General features: G+C 39.8%; 2 protein-coding genes across 2 annotated transcripts in view; one reads left to right on the forward strand and one right to left on the reverse strand.

Annotated features, from left to right (window-relative positions):
* usp28 (ubiquitin specific peptidase 28) overlaps positions 1 to 17,057 on the reverse strand; it is a 31,830-nt gene extending 14,773 nt beyond the window's left edge. The window contains exons 1-14 of the mRNA XM_078265725.1: positions 17,013 to 17,057; positions 15,156 to 15,233; positions 12,981 to 13,101; positions 10,172 to 10,259; positions 8,710 to 8,872; positions 5,418 to 5,504; positions 4,698 to 4,835; positions 3,716 to 3,783; positions 3,542 to 3,618; positions 3,307 to 3,455; positions 3,086 to 3,213; positions 2,360 to 2,455; positions 2,108 to 2,281; positions 838 to 1,037 (exon numbers count right to left, since the gene is read on the reverse strand). Coding sequence (XP_078121851.1) covers positions 838 to 1,037; positions 2,108 to 2,281; positions 2,360 to 2,455; positions 3,086 to 3,213; positions 3,307 to 3,455; positions 3,542 to 3,618; positions 3,716 to 3,783; positions 4,698 to 4,835; positions 5,418 to 5,504; positions 8,710 to 8,872; positions 10,172 to 10,259; positions 12,981 to 13,101; positions 15,156 to 15,233; positions 17,013 to 17,057 — 1,612 coding nt within the window. The remainder of the gene's footprint in view (positions 1 to 837; positions 1,038 to 2,107; positions 2,282 to 2,359; positions 2,456 to 3,085; positions 3,214 to 3,306; positions 3,456 to 3,541; positions 3,619 to 3,715; positions 3,784 to 4,697; positions 4,836 to 5,417; positions 5,505 to 8,709; positions 8,873 to 10,171; positions 10,260 to 12,980; positions 13,102 to 15,155; positions 15,234 to 17,012) is intronic.
* Positions 17,058 to 18,218: 1,161 nt separating this feature from the next.
* On the forward strand, positions 18,219 to 26,490 carry htr3b (5-hydroxytryptamine (serotonin) receptor 3B). Its single transcript, XM_078266042.1, has 9 exons — positions 18,219 to 18,252; positions 19,066 to 19,229; positions 19,603 to 19,647; positions 20,045 to 20,154; positions 21,302 to 21,471; positions 22,113 to 22,270; positions 23,153 to 23,363; positions 24,257 to 24,466; positions 26,225 to 26,490. The coding sequence occupies exons 1-9, from the start codon at positions 18,219 to 18,221 to the stop codon at positions 26,488 to 26,490; spliced, it is 1,368 nt and encodes a 455-aa protein (XP_078122168.1).

Below are 26,490 nucleotides of genomic sequence, written 5' to 3' on the forward strand. Positions count from 1 at the left end.
GTTCAATTCAGAGGAATATGACTCAACAATTCACATATATTATAATCTAATGCTTGGGACAGGCAGGAGTCACAGTCAGCTGAGAGAGATATTGAGCTCTTTCTTCGTGCAGGTGTGTAGCTCTGTGCCACAGAAGTGCTATTTTCCCGAGGCGCACTCAGATTTTTTCCTCACTTGCACCACTTATATTATATATATATATATATATATATATAATATAATATATGTAATATAATTCCTCACTTGCACCACTTATATTATATATATATATAAGTGGTGCAAGTGAGGAAAAAATAAAAAATATAATATATATATATATATATATATATATATATATATATATATATATATATATATATATATATATATATATATATATATATATATATATAAACCACTACATTTAATATACCAGGTATTTTGGTGCGACCAAGTGGGAGAAGAATTGCAGCAGAGGATGTGCCTTTGGCAAGTCAGGAGCTCACTGCAATTTCAGTGTCAAGATTGACCACTTTCTGCACCACCTGTCTAATCAATAATTTTTTTAATTAAAAAATGATGAAATAACTATGTGTAATGCATAACGTGTCACTCATAGTGACAAACCAACAGAAAGTTATTATCACCCTATTCTGCAGTCCCCCTCAGCTCTCTGCAGCATTTGATCGCATTTCACCTCATTGTTTTTGGTTTTATGGGGCACAACTTCACTATTTTAGATCGCTCTCACTGCTCTTCTCAACCCATTGGTCAGAGCCCATAATGCCAAGATAGCTAAAGCACATCAAGACTTGTGTTAAAAACAATATAAGTCTGTACACTGTATTATAAGCTGACCATTTATGTCGTTCTCTACTTCGGTCCTCCAACGCTGTAGGCAGGTCTTAACAAAGTGCAGCTCTTCTTCAGTGATGCTGTGTGGGGCTGGGTGGGGTGCGCAGTCAATGGGGTGTCTGCACTGGGTGAAGGGCTTGTATATGGGGGTCCGCTGGCAACTAGAAACCACACCCTCCGATGAATCTGGGTCTTCAGGTTCACTGAGGGGAGTAAGAAAAGCATCAAAGACACGTTGGAGGTCTGTCAAATGTGTTCAGTACTGCAAGAACAGTATGGTGTAATGTACGTTTTGTAAAGAAGGAACCTGTATCATCAGTGAGTATTCTTTTTTTAGCTCTGATAAGACTAGGGGTGTGAATCTTCACTGGTCTCACGATTCAATTTTGATTAACCTGTCAACGATTCGAATTGATTCGATATCACGATGCATCACAATGCGTCACCTCCTCAATATTATTATATACTGCAACACAAGGTTTTCATCAGCAAATTCAAACAGATAGATGAACCTCCATTCCACGTCCGCTTCGCGATGCATCAATACAATGATCAACTTCAACACCCCTAAATATTACTCTCTTCAACCACAACGATTAACATGCCATTCACTGTTTTTGACTGTTTATGGTGTGCTAGTATAGCCTGGCTCCGCCCTCCTACGTACTTCCACTAAATGTTCATTTTGCTTCAGTATTACGTCTGGGTTTGCGGTATATTCTTGGGTTTTCTCCGGTCAAATCTTTACCGGTCCAATCAGCGAACAGAGGGAGTGGCTGAGAACGATGACGTTGAGGTCGTGCGCTAGTTTGAGTTGTAGTTTCGTAATGGCGGCGAAGAAAGATGCGAGCGAAGCCATTCGGTGCGTTGTGGCAACGCTGCCAAATATCCAGAAGTTAAAGCCAGAGCAAGAACAATCTTTGCAGAGTTTTATTGGTGGCCATGATGTTGTGGCCCTCCTCCCCACGGGGTTCGGGAAAAAGTTAGATTTTCCAGCTCGCTCCGTTAGTGGTGAAGGAGTTGGCTAAGGCGAACGCTAGCGATGCTAAGCCGACGTCACGACCAAACGTTAGCGATTACGAGTACCCGCCTTCAAGGAAGTTAACACTTGTCAATGGAGAGTGGCCAGACTCTCTGTACAAATTAAATGTACGAGAGTCTGGTAGGACCAGGGTATGGCTAGTAAAAGTCTGAAGACAATATCTTATTGTGCTTTTGTCTTTGATGACTGGCCACTGCCTGGTACAGTTCTCTGGTCCTCGGTGTACTCTACCTGTTGTCTTTGGAGACTTGTTCACTGAGAGGGTGGTTGGCAGGAGTCGGAGAAGCTGGTCTTAGATCTTCAGCTGGGGAAACACTTGTAGGCTTGGTGGTAGCAAACTCTAGCACAAACTGCAGCATATCAGCCAGAGGGTACTTGGTTGGTCCCGAGCCATAATTTTTGTAGCTGTGAATAAAGACAGGACACAGTTAGCACGATATTTGTTCCCATAAAGTGGAGAAGTGCCTAAGCTTTAAGACTTACCACTCAAGTTTCTGTTGGAGGGCTGCAAGTTGCTCCTTGAGTTTTTTCACTTCTCCTCTCCTCTCATGGGTCTGTTGTATGTTTTTGTGAAGATATCTGTCCACAGAAAACCAGTACATGTGGGTAACATTTAAATAGACATAAAACAGGGTAGATTTTTCTTCTTTTCTACATTTGTAGGACTGGGACGATATGCTTTTGTCCCGATTTGATACATGGGTGCCGATTCGATTTGTATTGCGATTTTCATTTATTGCAATTCTAGAAGTACTGCTATTCGAGAGTATTGAGTATTGCGATTTTCTTTTCCTTCTTTTACAAAAACAAAAGTTGAATAATACACTTGTAGAGACAATATATCATGAGACAGTCCTACGAACCAATTGTTTTCTAAGATGTCAATCAATTTGTAGAAGAAGTACATAACATGTATTTTCTGCTTTCGGAAACGTATACGATGTAGTCGCCGAACAGAAAATATTTAGTTGAATCATTGGTAAAAAAAAATAAATAAAGAAAAATATTGTTCTAGGGAAAAGAATCAATTTAAAAAAATCTTCGCAAAAAAAAGAAGAAAAAAAAAGACGATACATATGAAATCCTGCAGACGTGTGTCCTTTAAAGTTATCCCCATGCCTACTGTAGACGCTTATTTTACCCTGTTGGAAATGGTGACACTAAATGAACTTGCCCAGCTGTGATTGTTGTTATCTGTACAATGCTCACCTGTCCATATAAATGATTTGTGAGAACTCCAGTTTCTTGTGTATCTTTTCAGGACGACCGAGCTGGGTGTTGAATTCAAATCTCGACAGTTCAAATGTCAAGACTGGTGGTAACTTTTTGAACCATCTCTGCAACCAAGAGAAAACATGACTGTCTTAGCAAAGCATACATACATACATACATAGAAGTGTTATTGCTAGTCAGTTGATGAAATTCTTTACCTCACGGCCAGATGTGACGCTGTGATCTGAATGTAGTGACTCAATCTCCTTCTCAACCATGGCACCTTCTAGGCATTCGTCCAGGTTGTTGAAGCCGTTGACTTGCAGGGGGTACTGGCCAAACTGCTCGATATTACACAAAGTCTTACCTAAGCAGAGCAAAACAGATGTGAGTGATTGAGAACAGAATTCATATTGATTGACACTGTGACAAAAACGCATACAAAACTCATACCCTCGTGTCTTCTTTCTGTCACAAAGGTACCATAGAAAAGCTGAACCATGGGGTTTTGTTGTTTGTCTTCCACGTTACTGAAAGTAAAACACGACATTCAATTTATGCAATTTAGCAAACAAAGAGAGAAGAACAATAGTCCATGCATATGGATGACATCAACATATAACTAACTCTTTGGCAGCCAGCTGAAATGCATCCTCTAGCCAGTCAAGCAGTTTGTGGGAGAACTCACTGACATCCTGAAATGAAGACATTAGAAACAAAAGGATGATATAAGCTGTGTAGTTGTAATAGTAAAGGATAGAGTCAGGGTCAAAGAATCAATATAGTCACCTATAGTCAGTCTTAATAATAATAATAATAATAATAATAATAATAATAATAGACTTCGTTCCAGACTCATGGTCCAATAAAAAGACAGCACGACACATAAAACACTTAATACATAAAAAAATCCCAAAGGCATAATACAATTTCATCATATTAAGTATCTAAAAAAAAATATATATATAAATAATAATACAGCATCTATACTTAAAAAGAGGCATTTGTGCCACTGTCTCCATAACTGAGACTGATAACAAACAGTACTGAATTTGATGTTGGATATGACCAAGATATATAAAGCAAATCAATTTATACACAAGATTTTCACTACAGCTTGGAGAGTATTAACTCGTGTAGACACAGTAAAGACAGTAGATTGACAAAAAAAACATTAACTAAAGGTCCATTTTTCCAAGCAAGAGCAACTTGATTTCATGATTTCATGTTGCTAGATATGTATTCTGACAAACAAGCCAGCCTTGTCGACAAACGGGAGGCCTCTAAACTTTAAGCGGACTTAGTCTCAGCTCTTTTAAATCAAGGCTGAAGACCTTTCTTTTTAACACTGCCTTTTGTTAACTCATTGCACTCCATTGTGAATTTACTCTTGTATTTACTCTACTTTTAATTGTTTTTAATGATGTATTTTTTTTATTTTTTATTAACTGCTTTCAATCTGTTATCAATTTGTATTAATCTTTGACTGTTTTAATGTTTTATGTAAAGCACTTTGAATTGCATTGCTGCTGAATTGTGCTATACAAATAAAATTTCCTTGCCTTGCCTTAAATTAAGATTTTTGTCTTGAGACCGAAACGTGATGTACCTGTTGGGCCTCGCTGGTCCTGAAGGCGTCTCGCAGTAACTCCACTGCAGCAGAAGGATCCACAAACCTGCGAGTGGAGCCCACCATGAGAGCAAACAGACAGCGCAGCTCCTGCATGAAAGCTATGTTCCTCTTGTCCTGTTAACACAAGCTCAGAGTCAAACTTCATCACATAGTAGCTATGTTTATATCAACAGAAAATCCCCACAGCTCTTTCACCTCTCTCATTTATGTGAAGATATTAGGGCTGCACAGTATAAGGAAAATATGCTATGTGATAACGATATTACTTGCGATAAATAAACATTTATTGAGGTGTACTCAGTTCTGCATTTCTGCTGCTTTCAGTATTCTGCTAAAACACCAAAAAATGCTGGTTGAATTTAAAACAAATGAAAGGAAACCATTGCCGACATTCTTTTGTTGAACAAATTGCCCATTGAGTTGAACATAAAAGGGCACCAACCCTAATCCTAACCCGAAGCCCTAAAGTTTTCTACTGCTATTTTCTTTAAACACACAAAAAATCTCGGAGTGATTTTCGCGATATGTCGCAGCCTTTCGCGATGTGTTTATTGCGCCAGTTTATATCAAGGTGACGATAAAAAAACAGTATATTATGCAGCCCTAGTATGAATTAGAAAAAATGAATCTGCATGAATGAAATTATGCCAACAAATGTCTCTCTTGTGGAAATGGCAGTGGCAGTAGTTTACTCACAGAGTGGCTCTTACACTTCTCCAGTATTCTCTCAGACAGATGGTAGTTAAGAACCAGCCTCCTGAAAACGGGCAGGTGGAACAGTGACTGTGACAAGACACAAAAAAACAAAACAAGGAGCATTAATGCAGCGCTCCGGTCCAGATCAGATGTGGGAGATCACCAGGCGGCAGATCATGATTACAGTGGTCATGCATAGGCCTGCCACAATAACTACATAATTGTCTAATTCCAATATTTTTACGTAATCACAGTTTCTAATATTAGCTAATGTCCTAAGGCAGGGTCTTCAACGTTTTTTTAAACCAAGGAGCCCTTAACTGAAAAAGAGACGTAGCAGGGACCCCCTACTACATATATTGTATAAAATGAAGTTGCATATTAAACTGGGCCTCCAATAATGTGTAGAGCGGCCTAAAGCCCTTGTACATAGGGCTGGGTGATATGAAGAAAATCAGATATCATGATATTCTTGGCCAAATACCTCGATATCGATATTGCGGCAACATTCTAGGGTTGTCAATTGGTGCTCTAACAAAATATCTTCACACTTAGATTTTAGATTAATAATCATCAGTAATGTGGACATAATGTCTAAGTGGGGAAAAGGCAAATAATAGAACACCTAGAGTCAGTCTGGTAAGTTCAGAAAAATACACCACTTTACTGTAATACAGCCTTTAAAACCAGGAAAAGACAACACTTATGTCATATCACGATATTACGATATCCAAAATCTAAGACGATATCTAGTCTCGTATCACAATATCGATATAATATTGATATATTGCCCAGCCCTATTTGTACGTATACCTTTTTAGTGCATAGAATACTAAGCTATTAAAATAATAATTTTGGCATGATTTTATAAATCATCTTTTAATGTTACACATACATGTGGCACAGTGAATCCTTAGGATGAACTGGATCTGTGGATGGCTACCTTAGTGACTACCAATAGGCCAGTGAGCCTATCATCAGTGGGGATTTATAGGTGCTATTAATATGTTGGATTCATGTTAAGACATTTTCATTTTTGAAAAAACTTTCAATTACATTCATTTAGGACGGACATCTGTTGCCTAGGGCTACAATTGTGATTGGTTTAAAGAAATGCCAATAAACCAGAGCACGTTTTTCTCCCATCCCGGGATGCTGTGTGGACTCGCCAGACCTTCCTCCGCTGCGCTGTGGAGGAAGGTCTGGCAATGTGAGACTACTCGTTAGATGAACTGTAGACCCTTCTGCACTGACTTCACCACTCAGCTGGGGTGGTTGCAACTTGATCAAAATTATCTCAGTGAATTAAATATAATTCAGAATAGGCTCCAAGCCCTAATAAAATAAAATAAAAATATTTCATTTACTTTCAGGGATATAACAAAGGAATTACTAGTGTCTCAGCAACTTTTGGAAAAACAATCTTGAGTATTCTTATTTCATTTGACACATAATACATAAGATGATTGTGTTTCCCATGATAAACTAAATGCATTAGTATCACTCAAGTTACTCTTATGTGTCATGTGTGGTGGTGAGTGGAGCTTGATATATATTTCCATTTGAGAAGGAAATTCTATTACGGCTTATCTCCGTTTTACTGTAAATTATACCACAAAATAGAGGGAATATGAGCTGACAACTGAATTGTGTGGTCACTCAGCCTCAATCTGATAGCATAATTACTTTTTAAGGGGAGACTGCTTTATCAAGAGTCGGGCTCTGTTGAATCTACAACAATCAGTTCAATGGTAACAAAAAGTATCTACACAAGAATGAAAAAATGGAAAAAACCAAACCAAAGGGTATCATTTGAACGCCATTTGTATGCAAACAACACTGCATTTCCCCAACATTTCTATGCCCAGATAATAACCCCTGTCCTTTGGGGGTTTGACTTCAAAATCGGTGTGGAGGCATATCGGAGTTCAACACAGACAAACAGTTAGCGTCTCCTCTCCTGTCCATTTCAGGCTCATACTAGGAAGTCCACTGCTCGATCCATCATCACATCACTCGCTATTTAATTATCCACACAGCCTGCACATCTCAATGAGGGCTCCAGTTTCAGCCGGGCCACCTGATAGCTTAGGCCTGACTAAATTCAGTCTGGAATGGACCTGTAATAGAGTTAGCAGCTCAGAGAAAAACGGCATGTACTCATTTAGCAGGAATATGCCCACACCTTTTTCTTTTCTTCCTGATGTTTCTAATAACTCTATTAAGATGGTATAGAGTCAGTGAACATGTGAGATGGAAGGGAGATCTCTCTGTTGTCACAGTGTTACTGCTGTTAGTTTAAAAACATGTCTGGTACCGAACTCATGGGGGATATAATTTTGAAGCAGGTCAAAGAAAATACATGAGTTTACTTATAAATTAACCACACGTGCACTTATTTTAAAGTGGAAACGATCGGAATTATGTTACCGAGATTAGTGAAAGCCAAAAAGACAAACCTTTGCTGACTGAACACAAGGTACAACACCTCTGACGGACTAAAGTTAGAAATCTTGGAAGGGAAACTCAAGTCTATAAACGTTTCTTAAACCAAGTGCGAGGGCTATTTAAAGTTTTAGCAGTAAAGGATGTGGGACACTGTTAGAACAGGTGGACATTTAGACAGAGCTTAGTGCACTTCACAAACTCTATGCTAGGTGTGCACTGTGCACCTGTTTTATGAATACTTTTATTCAAGTGTCATACATTCAAGACTGCCTATCCCACATTAAAGAACACTACTGCTAGTATGCACAGAGTAGTCTATATACACGACGTTCCACTTCCGGGATCGCTCCGGTGTTGCCGGATGTCCTTCTTTTCGGCCGGATGTCCGCTACCTTCCGCTTCCTTTGTGTTGTCATTTTAAACTCCGGTGGATTTCTGAGGACTATGGTTAACTGCTCCTCAGATCTCTGCAGGGTAAATCCAGACAGCTAGCTAGACTATCTGTCCAATCTGAGTTTTCTGTTGCACGACCAAAACAACTTTTGAACGTACACGTTCCACCAAAACAAGTTCCTTTCTGAGGCTATTTTGCAGCGGCACCGTGGCCAAGGCGATTGTGATTGGTTTAAAGAAATGCCAATAAACCAGAGCACGTTTTTCTCCCATCCCGGAATGCTGTGTGGACTAGCCAGAGCCTCCTCCGCTGCTCTGTGGAGGAAGGTCTGGCAATGCGAGACTATGCACAGAGGTAAGAAGAAGAAAACATATGGTCCTGTATCCATATGTGTCAAAACTTAGTACATCCTCATCACTTTGATGTAACTAATCACACACTGATCCTCACCTGGATGACAGCACTGAACCAGCAGGTGTTGCCAACGTTGCGAATGCCCACGGGCCAGTCGTCCTGCCGGATCCAGTCTGCAGGGCTGCACATCTCGCTCTGGGCTTCACATCTCTTCCTCTTCATTCTCGCTGCATTCTCCTCTGCGCTGGCCTCCAGAGCCCTGCAGGACATTAAATTACCCATTTCAAAGCATTGAACTGACAACTCTATTAAACACAGGTTGACTTAGTTAGACTCCCTGTCCTGTGTAAAGTTTGATTAATAAGACCTTTATAAGTTAAAGGTATAATCCCTTTAAAGTCTCTCAGGAAAACACAAACTGTATTGCAAGACAGAAGCCAATGCCTGGTACGCTTACTTCATAATGAAAATGTTAACATGTTGATCTTTAGCAGGAAATGATTATAATGAACGCCATCCTAGTTTAGTGTTTTTTTTAATGCATAGCATTTTCTTTTTTAGCGCAAAACACAAATACAAAGCTGATGAGAATGTCAATATTTTTGAGCTATTTGACCACAAAACAAAAGTATTGGATGACTTCAAATGTTGTTGACACATTTCACTCTTAGCCGAAAATTACCATAGGAGAAAAACCAGGGGCAATTTCTTTAAACCAATCACAATCGTCAATGGCGGTGCTAATCACCAGACGGAGGCGCGGTGCCGCTGCGAAATAGCCTCGCCTTTTGAACATGTGCACGTTCATAAGTTGTTTTAGTCGTGCAACAGAAAACTCAGATTGGACAGATAGTCTAGCTAGCTGTCTGGATTTACCCTGCAGAGATCTGAGGAGCAGTTAACCATAGTCCTCAGAAATCCACCGGAGGTTAGAATCACAACACAAAGGAAGCGAAAGTTAACGGACATCCGGCCGAAAAGAGTGACATCCGGCAGAATTTCCGGCGGCAACGGAGCAATCTCGGAAGTGGAACGTCGTGGATATAGACTAGTGGATCATCAATGACAAGAATCCATCCAATAGGTGTCGAGATATTTCGGTCGTTGCCAAAAGTGTTGGACCAACCATTCAACTATCTTAACGACATTGACAACCCTAAAGCAATGCTGCTACGGTGGCTAAAAAGTAAATGTACTTAAGCTTTTAGCCGAATTTCCTTTGTGATGTCCTCTGATCGACTGCAAGGCTTCAGGTTGATTTATAGACATTATGAATATTTATTTTAGTTGGTTAGTTTTAGTTTAATTTACCACTGGTAATGGTTGGTTTATGTGTTTTCATTCAGCTGTAGGCAGATACTTTTGCCGGCTGTGTAATAATCTTGGTATAACCATTAATTTAGCAGTTTGTGAGCCAGAGAAGAAGAAAACTCACAAGTGTCCACATCCACTGTTTCCAATTTCATACTATTCTCCATGACAGTCAGCAGTAAATAAAAAACAAAAACAAATCACCAGTAACAAAGAAGGATTTTATAAAAAGTAGGTTGTCTTGTACCTATTAAATTCTCTCTCCTCTTCCTGGGCATTGTGGGATTCCTGCAGGCTGAGTTCTATGGCGGTCTGCAGTTCATCTTTAGGAAGTCCTGAAGAAACAGACAACAACGAGTCAACCAACAACCCACAATTCTAGTTAAAACAAAACAGAAAAGGTCCGGAGCGCTCAAAAGTTCAAGCGTTCAAGTTCAATGGAGGTGCTTCTTGGAAGGGAACTAGAGCTGCAAAGATTAATCGATTAATCAATTAGTTGTCAACTTTTAAATTAATCGCCGAACTATTTTGATAATCGATTAGCCAGTTTGAGTAATTTTTTAAGACAAAAGTAAAAATTCTTTGATTCCAACTTCTTAAATGTGAATATGTTCTAGTTTCTTCTCTCCTCTGTGGACAAAACAAGACATTTGAGGACGTTGTCTAAGGCTTTTGGGAAACACTGATCCACATTTTTAACCATTTTCTGACATTTTATAGACCAAACAACTAATCAAATAATCGAGAAAATAATCAACAGATTAATCGACTATGAAAATAATCGTTAGTTGCAGCCCTAAAGGGAACACAAAAGTTCAAAAAAGAAGAAAGGTCCAAGGGACTCTGCTGGCAAAATGTTAAAAAGCCTTTATTTAGATGGTGATTATTTCATGTTCAAATTGTTAGTATATGCTAAAATAGAGCTGAGTAACGACCCACGCAGAAATGGCCTTCTTCAGGGTGTACTTAAAAAGTTTCAAGTTCAATATTAACATATGGGGCATAACTAACGGTTGACTAACTCCACTCTTTCTTGTCTACATTTTGGAGAACATCTTTAAAAGGAAAGCTTGACCCTCAGATATCAGAATCAACAGAGAATGTTTCCATACAAACACTTATGTTTGAAAGCCAAAGGACTTAAAAAAGTTAAAACCTCAGTTCTCGTCTGAAACCGCTTCAGATTCTTAAGCTAGGAGGGCTGCATCAAACAACTTCCTGAAATACAAAAATCTCGTAGAGTTCAGCCAGGTGTGCGCGAGTGTGAAAGTACAAAGAACTGGAACTACTTTCTTTTCTCATTCGTCACGCAGCTACTTTTGGCACTAATTGTGTGAAGTACAACACGCCAAATACGAGGACATTAGAGCTGGGCGATATGGAGAAAATCAAATATTGGAATCATTTTGACCAAATGCATCAATATTGCAATATTGTAGGGTTGACTATTACATAAACAAAATTACATTTACATTACACAAAATATTCACACAATGAGATTTTTTGATAAATAATCATCAGTAATGTCATATAATGACTGAAGTGATTAAAGGCAAATAATAGAACAGCTAGAACAGTCTGGTAAGCTCAGAAAATGACACCACTTTACTGTAATGCAGCCTTTAAAACGAGGAAAAGACAACACTTGTGTCATATTGCGATATTACGATATCCAAAATCTAAGACGATATCTAGCCTCATATATCGATATAATACCAATATATTGCCCAGCCCTGGAGGACATAGTGTCTCAAAGTATGCACTGTTAACCACATTTGTACAGTTAATCTTGTTGAGATTTTAAAGACAGGTAGAAATAATCTTTCCCATACCGGGAGATGACACTCTGATTGGTTTATTGCATGTAATGCCCAAAACACACCTACGATTAATGAAGACACTAAGTACAAACCTTTGGAACCATGTGCCCCGCGCACGGACCCTTTTTTCAGCCGTCAAACTAGCAAAAGTGGATTTGGACACGCCCTAAACGCACCTGCGCCATGCGTTTCACGCCGTGCACTTAGATTGTTAAAATAGGGCCCCGAGACTTAAACAACACAAGCTGAAAACCTAGTTTTTGCTGACCTCCAGTGGTTCAAGTTCTGAACGTGCTTCAGTGATGTAGATAGGTATGGGTGTGAAGTGTGCTCAGTATACAATGACATTGTTTTCAGCTTGTTTTTCAGTTACTCTTTAACACATAAATTAACCAAGCAATGTTACAGACTCCATGTCTGAAAGTACCTACAAATGGTCCAAAGAAGTCGAGCTCTAAACTGAACAAAGCCTTACTGATTTAGTTATTGTAGTATTGTATTGTAGCCGACATCCTGGACGCAGCCCTGAAATCTTTAGCTTACTTTACATTAGAAGAGTAGAAGAGCAGTGTGTCCCTGTTAATTTCCCCTGTTCCTTAAAGTAATGAAGCATAATATTTGGTAAATATGGGTGTTTGAAGTGTAAATCTCTTGTTTCTAGTAGACTAATTTGTTTACAATAGAGACAGAATGCATTTAAGTCCCGCCCCCACCGGAGGGGAAAAGAACCCTCTGCTCTCCATTAATTTGTATTGCGTGAATGTTCCTCCTCGTCGATTTTGTCTGCTAGCGAACAACAGAAAAATGCTTAAAGGGTGCTGTGTGGTGATATGTAAAGAACCCATAACTTAAGTTTTTATAAGCTGCCGACCCGAAAAACTGAGCTGTTATGAAGACAAAAGTGGATACAGACGTGAGGAAGCAGCAGGAAGAATGGGAAGACTGTGGAATCCTGACACTAATCTTTCAGAGTATGATACGATGCGCTCTGTCTCTATAATAATACTTCCATTACTAACATACAAGCCTCGCATTGCCAGGCCTTGCTCAATAGCGTGTGTCAGTGCTGGAGTACGGTCTGGCTACACCGCTGATCTATTCTGGGATAGGGAAAAAAACGCTCTGGCTTGTTTGTATTTCTTTAAACCAACTATCATGTTTTAAATATGACAATTATTTGACACTAAAGTGAATGCAGTCAGAATTTTGTGCATGCTTGTTTTGTTGCCAGTGTACCTTTCTGGCCCTCCCAGGCCTCTGCAGAGGTCCCTGACTCCTGTGGCTCTCCAGGATCCTGAACCTCTGCAGACTGGGTTGTCAGCAGTCCAACAGCATGTCCGACGTCACCCTGACTGGCCTTAAAGACAGGGAACAAGGACAAGATAAGGGCAGATATTCCGGATATTATAAGTGTCTGCATTAGATTTAGCAATTACAATACACCACAAGTATGAAACAAACACATATGAAATACAAACAAAACTAAATATAGCAAATGCTGAGTATGCAGAAATAATTAGAGCTGCAAAAATAATCAGTTATTCGATTAGTTTTCAACTATTAACTTGACCGCCAACTGCCCGTTCAATCCCCAGACCGGCAGGATAAAATCTGGGTGGGGAAAGTGAAAGAGTCCCTCCCTCATTACCACCACTGAGGTGCCCTTGAGCAAGGCCCTTAACCCCAACCGCTCCAGTGGAGCAGCTCACTGGGCAGCTTCCAGGTAAGAATGTGGAACTGTGTGAATGTGACAGGTCGTCGTTGCAAATGAGAAGTTGTTCTCAATCGACTTAGCTGGATAAATAAAGGTTAAAAAAAATAAATAAATAATGGACAGATTAATCGTCAATGAAAATAATTGTTAGTTGCAGCCCAAGCAATAATACAACTATGTGCTCGCAAAAAGTTGATTAATTAAGATAACAGAGAAAAGAATCCTTGTTTGTGTTTGAAGCCAGCAGTAGACAAACATTTCTGAGAGCTTGTGCCCCTCCCAAACCTACGAGCTCCTGCTGTTTCTCTGTCTGCCCCTGGTACAACAGGTTGGACCATGCCTGCACCACAGTCAGCCAGACTGTTTATTGTACTGTTAGTCAATTATCACTTTTATGAGGTTCCTGTTAACTCAAGCTCCTAGGGATTTTTTAGTTTGCAGTTGTGCTTCAAAACATAAGCGGTGTGCTGGACTGGAAACAAGGCCCCCTGGGGGTGCTTTTAATGTAATCAAAGAGTGTTCCTTTAACATTAAATACACGAGAACAGCAAGGGCTATGTTTTTTAACCAACTAGAAGAATGCTTCTGGATTCCCATGACATTTTGTATAGATTAGAGCTGCAAAGATTAATCGATTAGTTGTCAACTATTAAATTAATCGGCAACTATTTATCAATCCATTAGTCGGCTTGGGTAATTCTTTATGAAAAGACAAAGTCAAAATTCTGTGATTCCAACTTGGGTGAATGAATATGAAGTGAAGTGAATATTTTCTAGTTTCTTCTCTCCTCTGTGACAGTAAACTGAATATCTTTGAATTGTGGACAAAACAAGACATTTGAGGACATCGTCTTGGGCTTTGGGAAACACTGATCCACGTTTCCCCTTTTTCTGATATTTTATAGACCAAACAAGTAATCGATTAATTAATATAACTGTTAGTTGCAGCACTAGCATAGACGTTCATGTTCTCCACATGATGGATTGTAAGAACGCATTTAGACTCATAACATGACACACACCATAAGTCACCAAAGACCTTTCTCTCTTACAACATCCTCTGTTTACATGTAATACACCACAGCTGCGAGGGCTCAAAAAGCAACTTAAACTTGGTAATTTGGTTGTCTTAACAGTGAGCTTTACAGCTTCATGAGCATTGCTGCAGATCCTGTTGGTTAAAAAAAAACAAAAAACATCCTTAGACATTTTGATGTAATCAAACTTTACTGCATATACATGCGCTGATCAAATCTGATCACTCTAATACATAATTTCCAAAATGTCCTGTAAACATGTTTCACTTCATCAAGGTAGGGAGTAGAGGATAGGCCGTGTTACTGTCCAACTGCAACTAAACTAAATTGGGCTTGGACAGTAATCAGTATGCTATACGTAATCTTAGTAACAATAAGTAATCTTATAGCATACTTATAGCAAACAGATCCACCAAAAATGCCTTTTGGTCATTTTGAAACTGTGTAATGACACAGTTGTCTATCTTAAAATGGTTGTAGCGTTTAGTATTTGGAAAATCACAATGCTGTAATTATGTTCCACTTGCTTTATAAAGGTCATTCACTGGCTTGCATTGTGGCAAAAATAGCCTCCTAGTACACACAAGGGAGTCATCATCCTTTGTCTTAGCACACAGTGTCAGGGATCCTAAAAGCTGATGATGAGTTCTTAGGTCTTACATTCAAGGCTGTGTAGAGAATCTGTGGGTCTTGGATGCCAGTGATCTCCATCAGCTGGTTCATCAGGATTTTGCTCTCCTGAGGGAAAGGATTGAACAAAGGGAAAACAATAGTTAAGTTTATGATCCTTCATGCAGCGCACCAGCCAAGGTGTTCTCGCACTCGCATAGTTTGGGTTAGTGATGGACTGGTATTTGACTCCCATTTGGGCTGACCAAATGGGCAAAACTGGGCCATAAGTGGGCTATATATTGGGAGCAGTAATATATATATATATATATATATATATATATATATATATATATATATATATATATATATATATATACACTGGCAATTTGGCCTATTTTCTTCCACTGCTTCTCCATAAAAGGTAGATTTACTATTTCAAATGGTTGAACTAGCCAGTGTTACCAGTGTTTAACGCTTGTGTTAACCAGCACAGTTATATATTGCACCACGTACTGTTGTTGGGAAGAAATTGGGGCCCATTTGCCCCCCTGCCCTCCTAACTATGAATTATCACCTTTTTTTTAACAAGTGTATCCTTGGTGGGGGTGGCATGTTGAATAAACTCATTTTAGCCTACTGTTTTCTTTAAAGTAAACTTACAAAATGTATTGAGGCAACCAATTGTGTACCACTCCACCAAACATCCCATTATCCACGTTTAAAAATATATGTAAACACAAACTCTCAAAGCCTGTCATATGTTTTGACCTCATAGACATGGATGCGAAGTAATAAAAAGAAACAACATAAGTCTTCTGAGTCAGAGGCACTATATAAAGCCCCAACAGCAGGTGGACATGTCAGGGTGTCTCTCTCTGTCTGTCTGTCTGTCTGTCTGTCTCTCTCTCTCTCTCTCACACACACACACACACACACACACACACACACACACACACACACACACACACACACACACACAGGAAGCCAAGAGCAGACTGACCAGACTTATATGGAGTCTAGGGGCTATCTGAGACCCTCTTGGTTAGTCTCTATTTTAGGCTACTGACATGGATAGCATAGGCTTCTGTTTATCATTGCACTCACCATGCCACCATACCATACCTCTCTCTCACACACACACACACACACACACACACACACACACACACACACACACACACCTCCTATGTCCAGAGACAAACAGTATAAAAACACCACAGAAGTTCTACTGTATGTGAACATTTTAATTTTAGTACATAACATCATTAGAAGTTTGTCTCAATGTACTGTCTGCTGCAATAGCAACTACAAAGGCCTATTGATAAAGCAATAGCCGGCGACAGAACCAAATAGCCTATTGAAAAGTGTAAATGCTAAACTCTACAATAACATGGTCAAAAAGAAATGAAATCTTTTATAGCATGTATTTGTAGGCTACTGAGGTCCTGTGCCCTATGAGACCAGCAAATGCCAGAGATTTAGCGAGCAAATAGGCAAAAGCTTAGATTTGATTTTAGCTTCTTATAAGAAGCTAAAAACAAATGTAAGCTTTTATAAATAGGCTGTGAATGTGATTAACTGTTAGCTAGCTAATCAGCCACATCATTAAAATACGATTGTGGGACAAGTAGCCTAATTCATATCCAAAGTTTTAATTTTATTAAAACGAACTGTTGTGTATTTTCTGTGTGCCGAATTCAGACGTCAAAATTAAAAAGTATCATAATGTTTAAAGGTTTTCTTTGCTACCCAGTGTTTAGCTAGCTAAAGAGTTTAGCATTTTTAGTAGACTACAGGTTTGTTCGCACAACAGAGGGGTTAGTGTTAACGTTAGTTCCTCGGCCATTCCGATGCAAACGTGCCACTTGTTATGTTAATAGCGGTTCCATCATCCTTTGCGCTCACCGAGTTCGTTGAGTTTTCTCCATTTTCAGTCTGTTCACCTCTCATTGCAGATAAAAAAAGACGTCAATTTCGTCCTGTTTTTAACCAAACGCTTCTGCCCTGACTCCAAGTCAAACCAACTCCATCTGTCAAACGCAGAGCGACCAGGCAGCTGCGCGCGCTCACCTGTCAGAACACGCGAGTGCACGAGAACGACCCCTAAAGTTAACGCGCGCGCGCTCTCACAACGTGACGGGACAGTTTTTAACGTAATACAATACTTCCGGTGTCTGTGACAGATTTTTAAACCGTAGGAGTGGTGGAAATGTTACTAATTTACTAATAAACCAATTTACTCGAGTACTGTTAGCCTCACCAGGCTGTCAGGATGCTGAACTCTCTCCCCTCTGCCTCCAAAAAGTCTGGACTGTAATTTACCTTTCTCACACACAGCACAAGCCGTGAGAACTTTCTTTATACAAACTCATACACGCACACACATGCCTACACTCAGCACTAGCCACTTACAGAACACTACAATAACTGCTGCTAATTACTCATCCTGTGGTACTTTACATATTTTAATTTCTATTTGCACTACATTTGTTCTATTTGTTATCATTACAGTATTTTTGTTATTGATCTGTACCTTGTTATTGTCCTTGTTGGTGCCTCAAAGCATCTGAAAATACATTGTGTGTGTGTGTGTGTGGGAGGGGGGGTTCCAAATGTAGCCTATGTAGTTTGTAATGTATCCTATACTGTTCCCATTCACTTGTGAGTGAATATTTAAACCCAAGATGCGTTGGTGTTTTCTTATGGCTGCATCATTACATCTGATGGAAATATTCTACATGTCCCGTGCATAATCCCATTTCCCTCATCTTTTGCATCTTTAGGGTCTTTTAAAAGGATCAAGCATCATGACATGCTCTATTTGGTGTGTTCTCGGCTGGGTTAAAAAACACCTTTACAATAACAGGTAAGTACACTAATACACTGGCACTAAAAAAACCTTCAGGGAGTCATGTATCACCTTACCCGGGCAGTGGAAAATCAATATCAGTGCGACCAAAATGTCTGCACTTCCCTGCTCATTGTTCTTCCCCTACACAGAGTACCGCGTCTCTTGAAACTGTGGATATTTTTTGTGTTAACAGAGCGGATCCTTTGATATGACAATTGGATAATACCATCTTAAAGGTTGATATTTTTTTTTTTAGCTTGATGTTTCTCATTTTGTTGACGCTGATGTTCTCAGGTAAGATGCTCTTTTTGGCTAAAGAAATGACGATTGCATTTTCTAGTATGACGTATTTATTTGTAAATTCAAAATAATCTGAAGGGTTTTGTTCCAAAGATTTCTCCTTTGTCAAAGGAACATTGTTTGCTCTTTGGAGTGTGACAGCTTTATGACTCTGCTAATTTTACTTACATTAGGTCAGCGGCCAGTCTCTCACAGATTGAGTTTCAGTAGTGTGATCATGGTATTTTTTCACATTTTTCGTGTGACACATGCACTAATGACCGCATTGGTAAAGAAAAGTTGTTGTATCCTCTTAATCACTGGTTATTCTAAGGCACCACAACCACCAGTGTAAGCAAATACATTCATATTATTGTATGAACTGTAAAGCTATAAAAAGCACACATGTAATGTGTTTTGCCTTAAACACTCCTGACTGATAAGAGTAGCCTATAAACTTAATTTCCTTGAGGTCTGTCAATGTAAAAATGTGATAAACGTATCAATACAACCTGCATTTACCATCAGTATGCACACTATTGCATTGTATAGAACCACTGCTTTATGATAAATCATGCACAAGTTTAAGGAGCTGATGGGGTCACATTTCACTCATCGATTTCACATGACAAATAAAAGTGATTGATTGATCCCTCAAACTTTTAGTAAGGCTGAACTAACTGGGTAAAACTGAGCCAGGGGGCCACTGCTGCCCCCCTCCTGGATCGTTTCTGTTTTGTGCTTAGATGGTACACACAGTATCACTAAACCAATTAGCATTTAATCACATTACCACAAACAAATTAATAATTTATCTTTTCTTTTCAGCTCATCTGGCTGAATGTGTGCCAGAGAAGCCAAAGAGATCATCTCTGAACCAGCTGACCAGGACCCTCCTCAGGAAATATGACTGCGGAGTTCGACCTGTTCACAACTGGACCAGTCCTACCACTATCTACATAGACCTCATACTGCAGTCTGTCCTTGATGTGGTATGCAAACAATGCTATGATCAGAATCAGAATCACAAAAGGTTTTATTGCCACAATAAGTATACTTATGTGGAATTTGCCTAGGTGCATACATAAACAAACAAACAAACAAACAAACATATTAAACATTAATATGAAATAAACAATAAATACAGAAACTATTATATACATAGTAACTGAAAAAAGGCTGAATGGGTTGAGTGCAAAATTTGCAAAGAATATATAGTATATGCAATGGGCAGATGTAAAGTCCAGGATAAAGGTTAGTGCAAGTGTAGTGACTAGGGGGATCTGATATCATAAAAGTCCACAGAGTCTTAATATAAAACAAGTATTATTAAAAAGTATCATTAAGACTTTCTCCTTTTCGCAGGACGGAAAGACTCAGAGCATAACTACAAGTATTTGGTACAGACAGGTAGGTTGGCCTCTCATTTCACTCAGTGTTTCCTCTTGGTTTCTCGCTGTAAAGCTTCAGGAAAACAAGCATTTTGCTCCTCCATAAAATCAATCTCTTCAAAATTAAAAGAGCTCCAATTATCTACCTCCTCAGTGACCGACTTCTACTGTAAGCATTAAACAACTTATGCAATACACTGTTTTTTATTTTATTTTAGAGTTTCTTCAGAATATGCTGCAAGCCTTGGGAATTTAACAGCAACTGTCTCATCTCAGTGTGTGTGAATTATCCTAATACACTTCATTTTTAGTAACAAAAGCAGTTAAGTTTACGTTTTGGTTTAAATGTTTTTGTAAATATTTGCATACGTGGTACATTTTACAATTTTAGCACAAACCTGCTCCTCTGTTTTCAGATCTGGACAGATGAGTTCCTGGTTTGGGACCCAGAGGAGTTTGATGGCATCAATGAGATCTCACTGTCATCTGATGCCATCTGGATACCTGATGTTATCGTAACCGAATTGTAAGAAATTACTCAAACGATCCTAAAACATTTTAGTCTCAGTCTACAGCAGGGCAACCTTTTTAATATGAAGTGCCAATTTACAATCTTCTTGTTAATCAGTGTGCCATATCAGCATTACATTTGCCATCATCTAACCGAGCCCGCTCAGGAACTGTTCTATTTCTCGCATTCTGTGATGAAGCCAATCAGAGGCAGAGTAGGGTCTATGCAGCATGCCGATAGGTCTTAACGTTCCTCCTAATTATGTCCTCTGCTCTGCTTCTGTCCTACCTATTTGTGATTGGTGTTGCAACTGCCCCAAGGCAGAGGTGTCAAAAGTATTCACAATCCTTACTCAGGTAGAAGTATAGATACTAGGGTTTAAAAAGACTAATGTAGAAGTAACAACTCAAGCTTTTTTGCGCAATGTAAAAGTGTAAAAGTACTGGTTTCAAAACTACTTAAAGTATAAAAGTAATGTAATGGAAACAAAATATCAATATGCTTTTTCAAATTAGACGGCGAGTTTTGGAAACAATTAGCTTGTGGTACTTGGGTGTGCAGAGCTTGCAGCGCATTCGAAAAGGAGTTGTTTTTGCATCCAACCATTTCGAAAAATTCTTCCACGTACGGCCAGGGATGTAGAAGGGTTGGCTGGTCTTCCTGGCTACCAACCTCCTCGCTGGCGCTTGGTCGGGACATTTCGCTCGAGTTCTCTCTCGAGTCCCTGCCACGGACATCTTCGTACTAGGCTACAAACGTCTGCTATTTCCTTGCTGGAGTGTGATGTGATTTGTGTCATGTGCTGGTGTGATGGATCTTGTACAAACCAATATGGTGTCGGAAAGGTATATGTTTATACTTCCCATCCAACCACAATCAAATTCACTCTATCTGGATGGCGCGATTTATCTGGATAGTTTTTTTTTGTGTGTTTTTTTGAACAATGACAAGCCAGAATAAAAACAAGCTGAACTGAAATAGTAGTAACAAGGCTATTTTTAAAATGTAGCCAGACCCTCCTCCGCAGCGCTGTGGAGGAGGGTCTGGCAATGCGAGACTACACTTGGACCATCAAATGGCCACCACAGCCTGGCCGGTCTCACATTCTGCCCTGTTATCCACGTCTTCCCTTTCCTCCCCTGTCTTTCATGTGTGTTCCCAGTGTGGATGAGGGGAAGTCCCTACCCATCCCCTATGTGTATGTCAACTCCTCTGGCTCAGTGAAAAACTACCGGCCCAAGCAGGTGGTACTGGCCTGCAGCCTGGAGATGTACGCCTTTCCATTTGACAAGCAGAATTGCAGCCTTACCTTCCGCAGCTGGCTTCACTCAGGTGTGTTTTCTGCTTTTGATGGGGTCTATGTCAACTTAGTAACTTTTCCCAGAGCTTTCAACAGCCTTCATTAGTGAATTTAGTAGTCAGTTTTTAAATCAAGAGACCACCAGGAGCTTTCCAGTAAGACTCCCTCGTGTGTCTGGGTGTTGGAACATCTAGCCAGAATTTTCAATAAAAAAAATCATCACTTCTCAGAAACCATTTCAACACCTTAAGATCTCTGCTAGTTCACCCTAAAGATGGTCAATTGTCTTGTTTTGTCCACAACTCAAATATATTCAGTTTACTGTCACAGAGTGAAGAAACTAGAAGCTGGAATCAGAGCATTTTTACTTACTGCATAACTGAGCAAACTTCCACTGAACCTTGAGTTGAGATCATTTTGTGACACATTCTTCATCCGTTGCTTACCCACTGAGGTGGTTGGACTCTGATGGATACCAGCAGGAAGAATGAAATAGAAAGACAGGATATACAATTTCAAATGTACCTTGTTTGCACATCTTTAAATGAAATCCATAAAAAAAACATCCTCTGTGTGTGTTTACTGTGAGGCAAAAGTGACGAACTTGATTCAAAAGGAAAAGCAAATATTTAAAGCTTTCCTTTTTGTCCTTCATTATCTCTCCCTCTTGCAGTGAAGGAAATAGACCTGGCGCTGTGGAGGAGTGCAGAGGCCATCGCTAATGATAAGAGGGAGTTCATGAATGACGGAGAATGGGAACTGTTGTCCATTCCTTCCAGCTATTGGCAGATCCACCAAGACAACACTGACTATGCCCACATCCAGTTCAATGTCTGTGCTTCATTGTCTCAATCATGTACACTCGTCACATTAACAGAGGGAATTATTTAAATTAGTTAAAGTGAAGTAAAAGAGTACAAAGGTACAATTGTGACAGAAACCATACTGTCGGTTATTTGAATATAATCCCTATATTCCCGATGTCTAATGGTGTAGTGTTGTGGAACAGCTCTGTAACAAGTGAGCAAGTAGCTGCACTGGGGTGACGGTGATTGCTTATCGATGGTGAGCTCTAAACTGTAGTCCCTCTGTGGGTTATCCCCCCTCCGTACTGTGCGGTGGAATTGTAAAGTGTAAAGCAATTGGCCGCGACCTTCATGGATCGGACTAGTGAGCTAATGCCAAACGATGAGAGCGAGACCCTTTCTGGCAAGTAAAAAGACAGATAGAGAGGGAGGCTGATAGACAGGGGAGGGTGAGCGACCATAATGAGAGTGTCTCAGTGGCTGCCTGATCAATGGACCTCTTGTTAGTGGTGAAGAAAATGGTCCCATAGCCCATCGCAGGTGGAGCAGCGAGGGCTGCTATTTATTCAGCTCAAAGAGCAAAAAGGCTTTCTGATAACGGAGCATTTCATGGCTCACTGGGATATTGTTATGCTGTGGCAGTTTTGTAGCTAAAAAGGTATTCATGCCATGAAAAGGGTTTCTCATGGAAAATGCTTTTGTCCATTTCCAGTTCTGTGAAAAATGTTAATTTGAACTAAACTTGATAAAGATCTGTAAAACTAACAACTATTTCAAACCCTGGACAAATACAAGCAAAAACTATCTGCATGGCTAGACACCACTAGAGGGAACATGTGTTTGAATAAATGATATTATTTGAGTGTGTCCATCAGATCTCAGCTCTCTGTCCTCATCTGTCATTCAGGTGTTGATCCGCCGGCGCCCCCTGCTGTATGTGGTGGGTCTCCTCATCCCCAGCATCTTCCTCATGCTCGTGGATGTGATCAGCTTCTACCTGCCTCTGAACAGCGGTACACGCATTGCCTTTAAGGTCAGCATACTGCTGGGCTACACCGTCTTCAGAGTCAACCTGATGGATGACCTGCCCGCCACAGCAGTCAGAACTCCACTCATAGGTGGGATGTTTTATAATGTTTGTTGTTTAGATCATTTCAGTATATTTGTTTAGTTTTTTTAACCATTCTATCAATTTTTCTTTATTTATAGACCCAATTATTTTGTCCTCAGTTTGGTTGTCATATTTTTTTTTCCGTCACCTTGATTTTGTCTGTTTGGTATACTTTAAATTAAAATAAATGGACAATACATTTTGTCTTGTTGTTGTTTATTTTGTTGTTATTGCATATTGAACACATTCCAAAATGTCTGAAAAGCCTTAACTCCTCTATAATAATAATAATAACAATAATAATAAATTTTATTTATATAGTGCTTTACATGGTATTCAAGACACTTTACAGTAAAACCAGCACATTTAGCACATTAAAAACAGATAAGCAATAAAACCAACACATAAGACAAGCATATTAAATAACAATAAAACCAGTAACTATCAGGTGAGAAATGTAAGACTATTGTATGTGGAAAGCTAATCTGAAGAGGTGTGTTCTGATTAGTGTTTTGAATGTGTCCAGGTCAGTACAGTCACGGATGTGAATGGGTAGGGAGTTCCAGAGGGAGGGGGCTGCAATGGTGATAGCTCGGTCACCCCAGGTACGGTGCGTGGTCCTGAGTGGTGGGGAGAGGAGGTTTGCGTCAGAGGAGCGAAGAGTAGAGTTCCTTAGAATGACATCAATAAACGGTACAGAGCATTCTCATGTTTACCAGCCCGGCCTGGTTTATGATGTCTAATAGAATAATAAGGGATGAAAGAGAAAAAAGAACTGGGTCATATTCTTAGTTTCAGTCCATGACACTTGTAACGTCGTACTCTTTGTATTGACCATAATGTATTGTGGAAGTAGCCAGTATTGGGAGCTTTTCTGTTTTCTCTCCCATCTCCATCCAGGTGTGTTCTTCGCGGTGTGCATGGCCATGCTGATGCTCAGCCTGATCAAGTCTATTCTGGTGGTGAAGCTGCTCCACCACAGTGAGAAGGAGGTCAGACAAATGTCAGTGTCTGCCTGCCTGCTGGACAAGTATGGCTCAGCTTGTCACGGCTTCACAGAGAGCGCTTTAACCTCCATTAAGACCCTCGATCACATCAACCTGTCCGGAGGTAAGCTACATGCTCAAAGATTGAGATTTTTTCCAAAGGTCCTGCTGGCAGGTGTGTTTTTGCTTAATGCTTCACCAAATCAAAAGGTCCGTTTGCAAAAAACAGGTGTTTATGGGAGTCAAGGGCAAAAGAACACTTGGATTAAAGGAAGCCAAGGCACCTTGTCGGCGAGAAAGCTTAAACTCTAAAAATCTAAAACATTTTGGATGCTACACATGTTCTGGTATTGTTGTTGGCCACACAAATGCATTTTGACTAATGCATGGAAACAGGCTGTCCTCATGAACCATTCGTACATATAATGTAGCTACGAAAAGTAATACACTGTAATTTGGATGTATTTATTACTGTATGCACCACAATGACTGCCGCTTTATAAGTGCGCGAAGATCCGCGTAGGGAAAAGGTTGGGGTAGATAGTTGGGTCTTAAAACACAGGGCTTTCAAGTTGGGGAGTGGAGTCCGTGTCCCAGAAGAAGTTAAGACTTTCTCCAAGGAAACGGGTGTTCCTGTCTAGGGTTGGGCATCGAGAACCGATTCCTACTTGGAATCGTTTCAAACATTTACGATTCCATCGTTTCTTTATTGGAATCGTTTGGAATCGTTTAGAGGATTTGGTTTCAAATCCGATCATCGCTTCCCAATTTAATATGTTTAATAAGTTTTGGTTTCCGAAGCGGCCAGGTGCTTGTTGTGTTGCAGCCTTGGAGCACAGTAAGCGGCGCTCTAGTCTGGCTTTATTTTACATTGAAAAAGAAGTAAAACTGCAAACCACCATTGAATCAAAATAAAACTTTCCTCTTATTTGTGAAAATAGGCATGTGACCCGTTTCAACGCCACCCCTCAAAGAATTGGAATCGAGAATCGTCAAGAACCGGAATTGAAAGGAAAAATCGGAAATGGAATCAGATTCGTTAAAATCTAAACGATGCTCAACCCTATTCCTGTCCCAGGAGTAGGACTTAAGGGGGCTGGTGTTTTAACCCAAACCACAATCTTTTTTTCTAATTTGAACTAGTCATTTTGTCGGCTAAAATTAACGGCGACGCCCGCTGATAACCGTCATGTGAATGGCCGTCCGTTGGCGTTATTTCGTAGGACATCATACGAATTGTTGTGCATACGTTTTCGTACGATATCATACAAACCTGTTCATGAGAATGTGTTGCAGATGGAAAACGGTGACTAGTAATATTTGTTAACCTTGACTATCAAGGTTTATTAATGATCAGTTCCATACATTCACCCTGGGAGCTGCTTAATGCAACCAGTCTTGAACTGTTTGGTTACTTGACAACTTTGAAAACTGTTTGCTTACCACAGTTCTGTGCTTCATATTATGAAATCATCTCAGAGCTAAGATGATCTTAAACTATATATACACTTCAGCTTGAGGAAGTTTTTTTTTTTGTAACAAAAGCATTTCTAAGACCCTTAAGACAGAGTCGGAGGAGCAGCAGGTTGTCGAAGTATTTCTTTTTAATCTCTGTAAAATCCCATCTGAAAGCTTTCTATTAATAACGATAAAAGAGGAGGAAGAGCTGTTCTATGGCCAGCTGAGATCAACAACAACAACAACAACAGATCAACAGTCTGTATCAAAAGTGTTTGGAAACTGAGCCTTTTTGAAAGTATAGCAATACTGATGTCAAGAATCCATGATGATTGGTTTCAATTGTCCACATTTATTTATAGAAACTGAATGAATCTATACTAATTGTTCACATTTTAAACTAGAATCTTTCATCTTCTCATAGATTATGAGCTTGAGCCCTCACTGGAGGAGGATCTGCTGTCCCTGAATGAGATCCAGGAGGCTCCATCTGGGCTGGAGTGGCTTCTCCAGGAGCTGGTTTCCCTCCGCTTGGCTTTATCCCAGGAGGACAATGAGTCTTCGGCTCAGGCTGAATGGCTTGCCCTCTGCTCGAAGCTTGACTGTTTCCTGTTTCGCTTTTACCTGTTGGTCCTGGCCTCGTATGCTGGTACGCTGCTGATGCTCTGGGCCAGTTGGAGCTTTGCATGA

This window comes from Sander vitreus, chromosome 13 (genome assembly GCF_031162955.1).
Source record: "Sander vitreus isolate 19-12246 chromosome 13, sanVit1, whole genome shotgun sequence".
NCBI lineage: Eukaryota > Metazoa > Chordata > Actinopteri > Perciformes > Percidae > Sander > Sander vitreus.

What these genes read in the sequence shown, in the direction of transcription:
- htr3b (XM_078266042.1), top strand. Translation starts at nt 18,219, where the DNA reads ATGTTTCTCATTTTGTTGACGCTGATGTTCTCAG. An exon ending in CAAGTATTTGGTACAGACAG is followed by an intron (nt 19,648 to 20,044) that starts GTAGGTTGGCCT and finishes CTCTGTTTTCAG; the next exon opens with ATCTGGACAGATGAGTTCCT. An exon ending in AGTCAGAACTCCACTCATAG is followed by an intron (nt 23,364 to 24,256) that starts GTGGGATGTTTT and finishes ATCTCCATCCAG; the next exon opens with GTGTGTTCTTCGCGGTGTGC.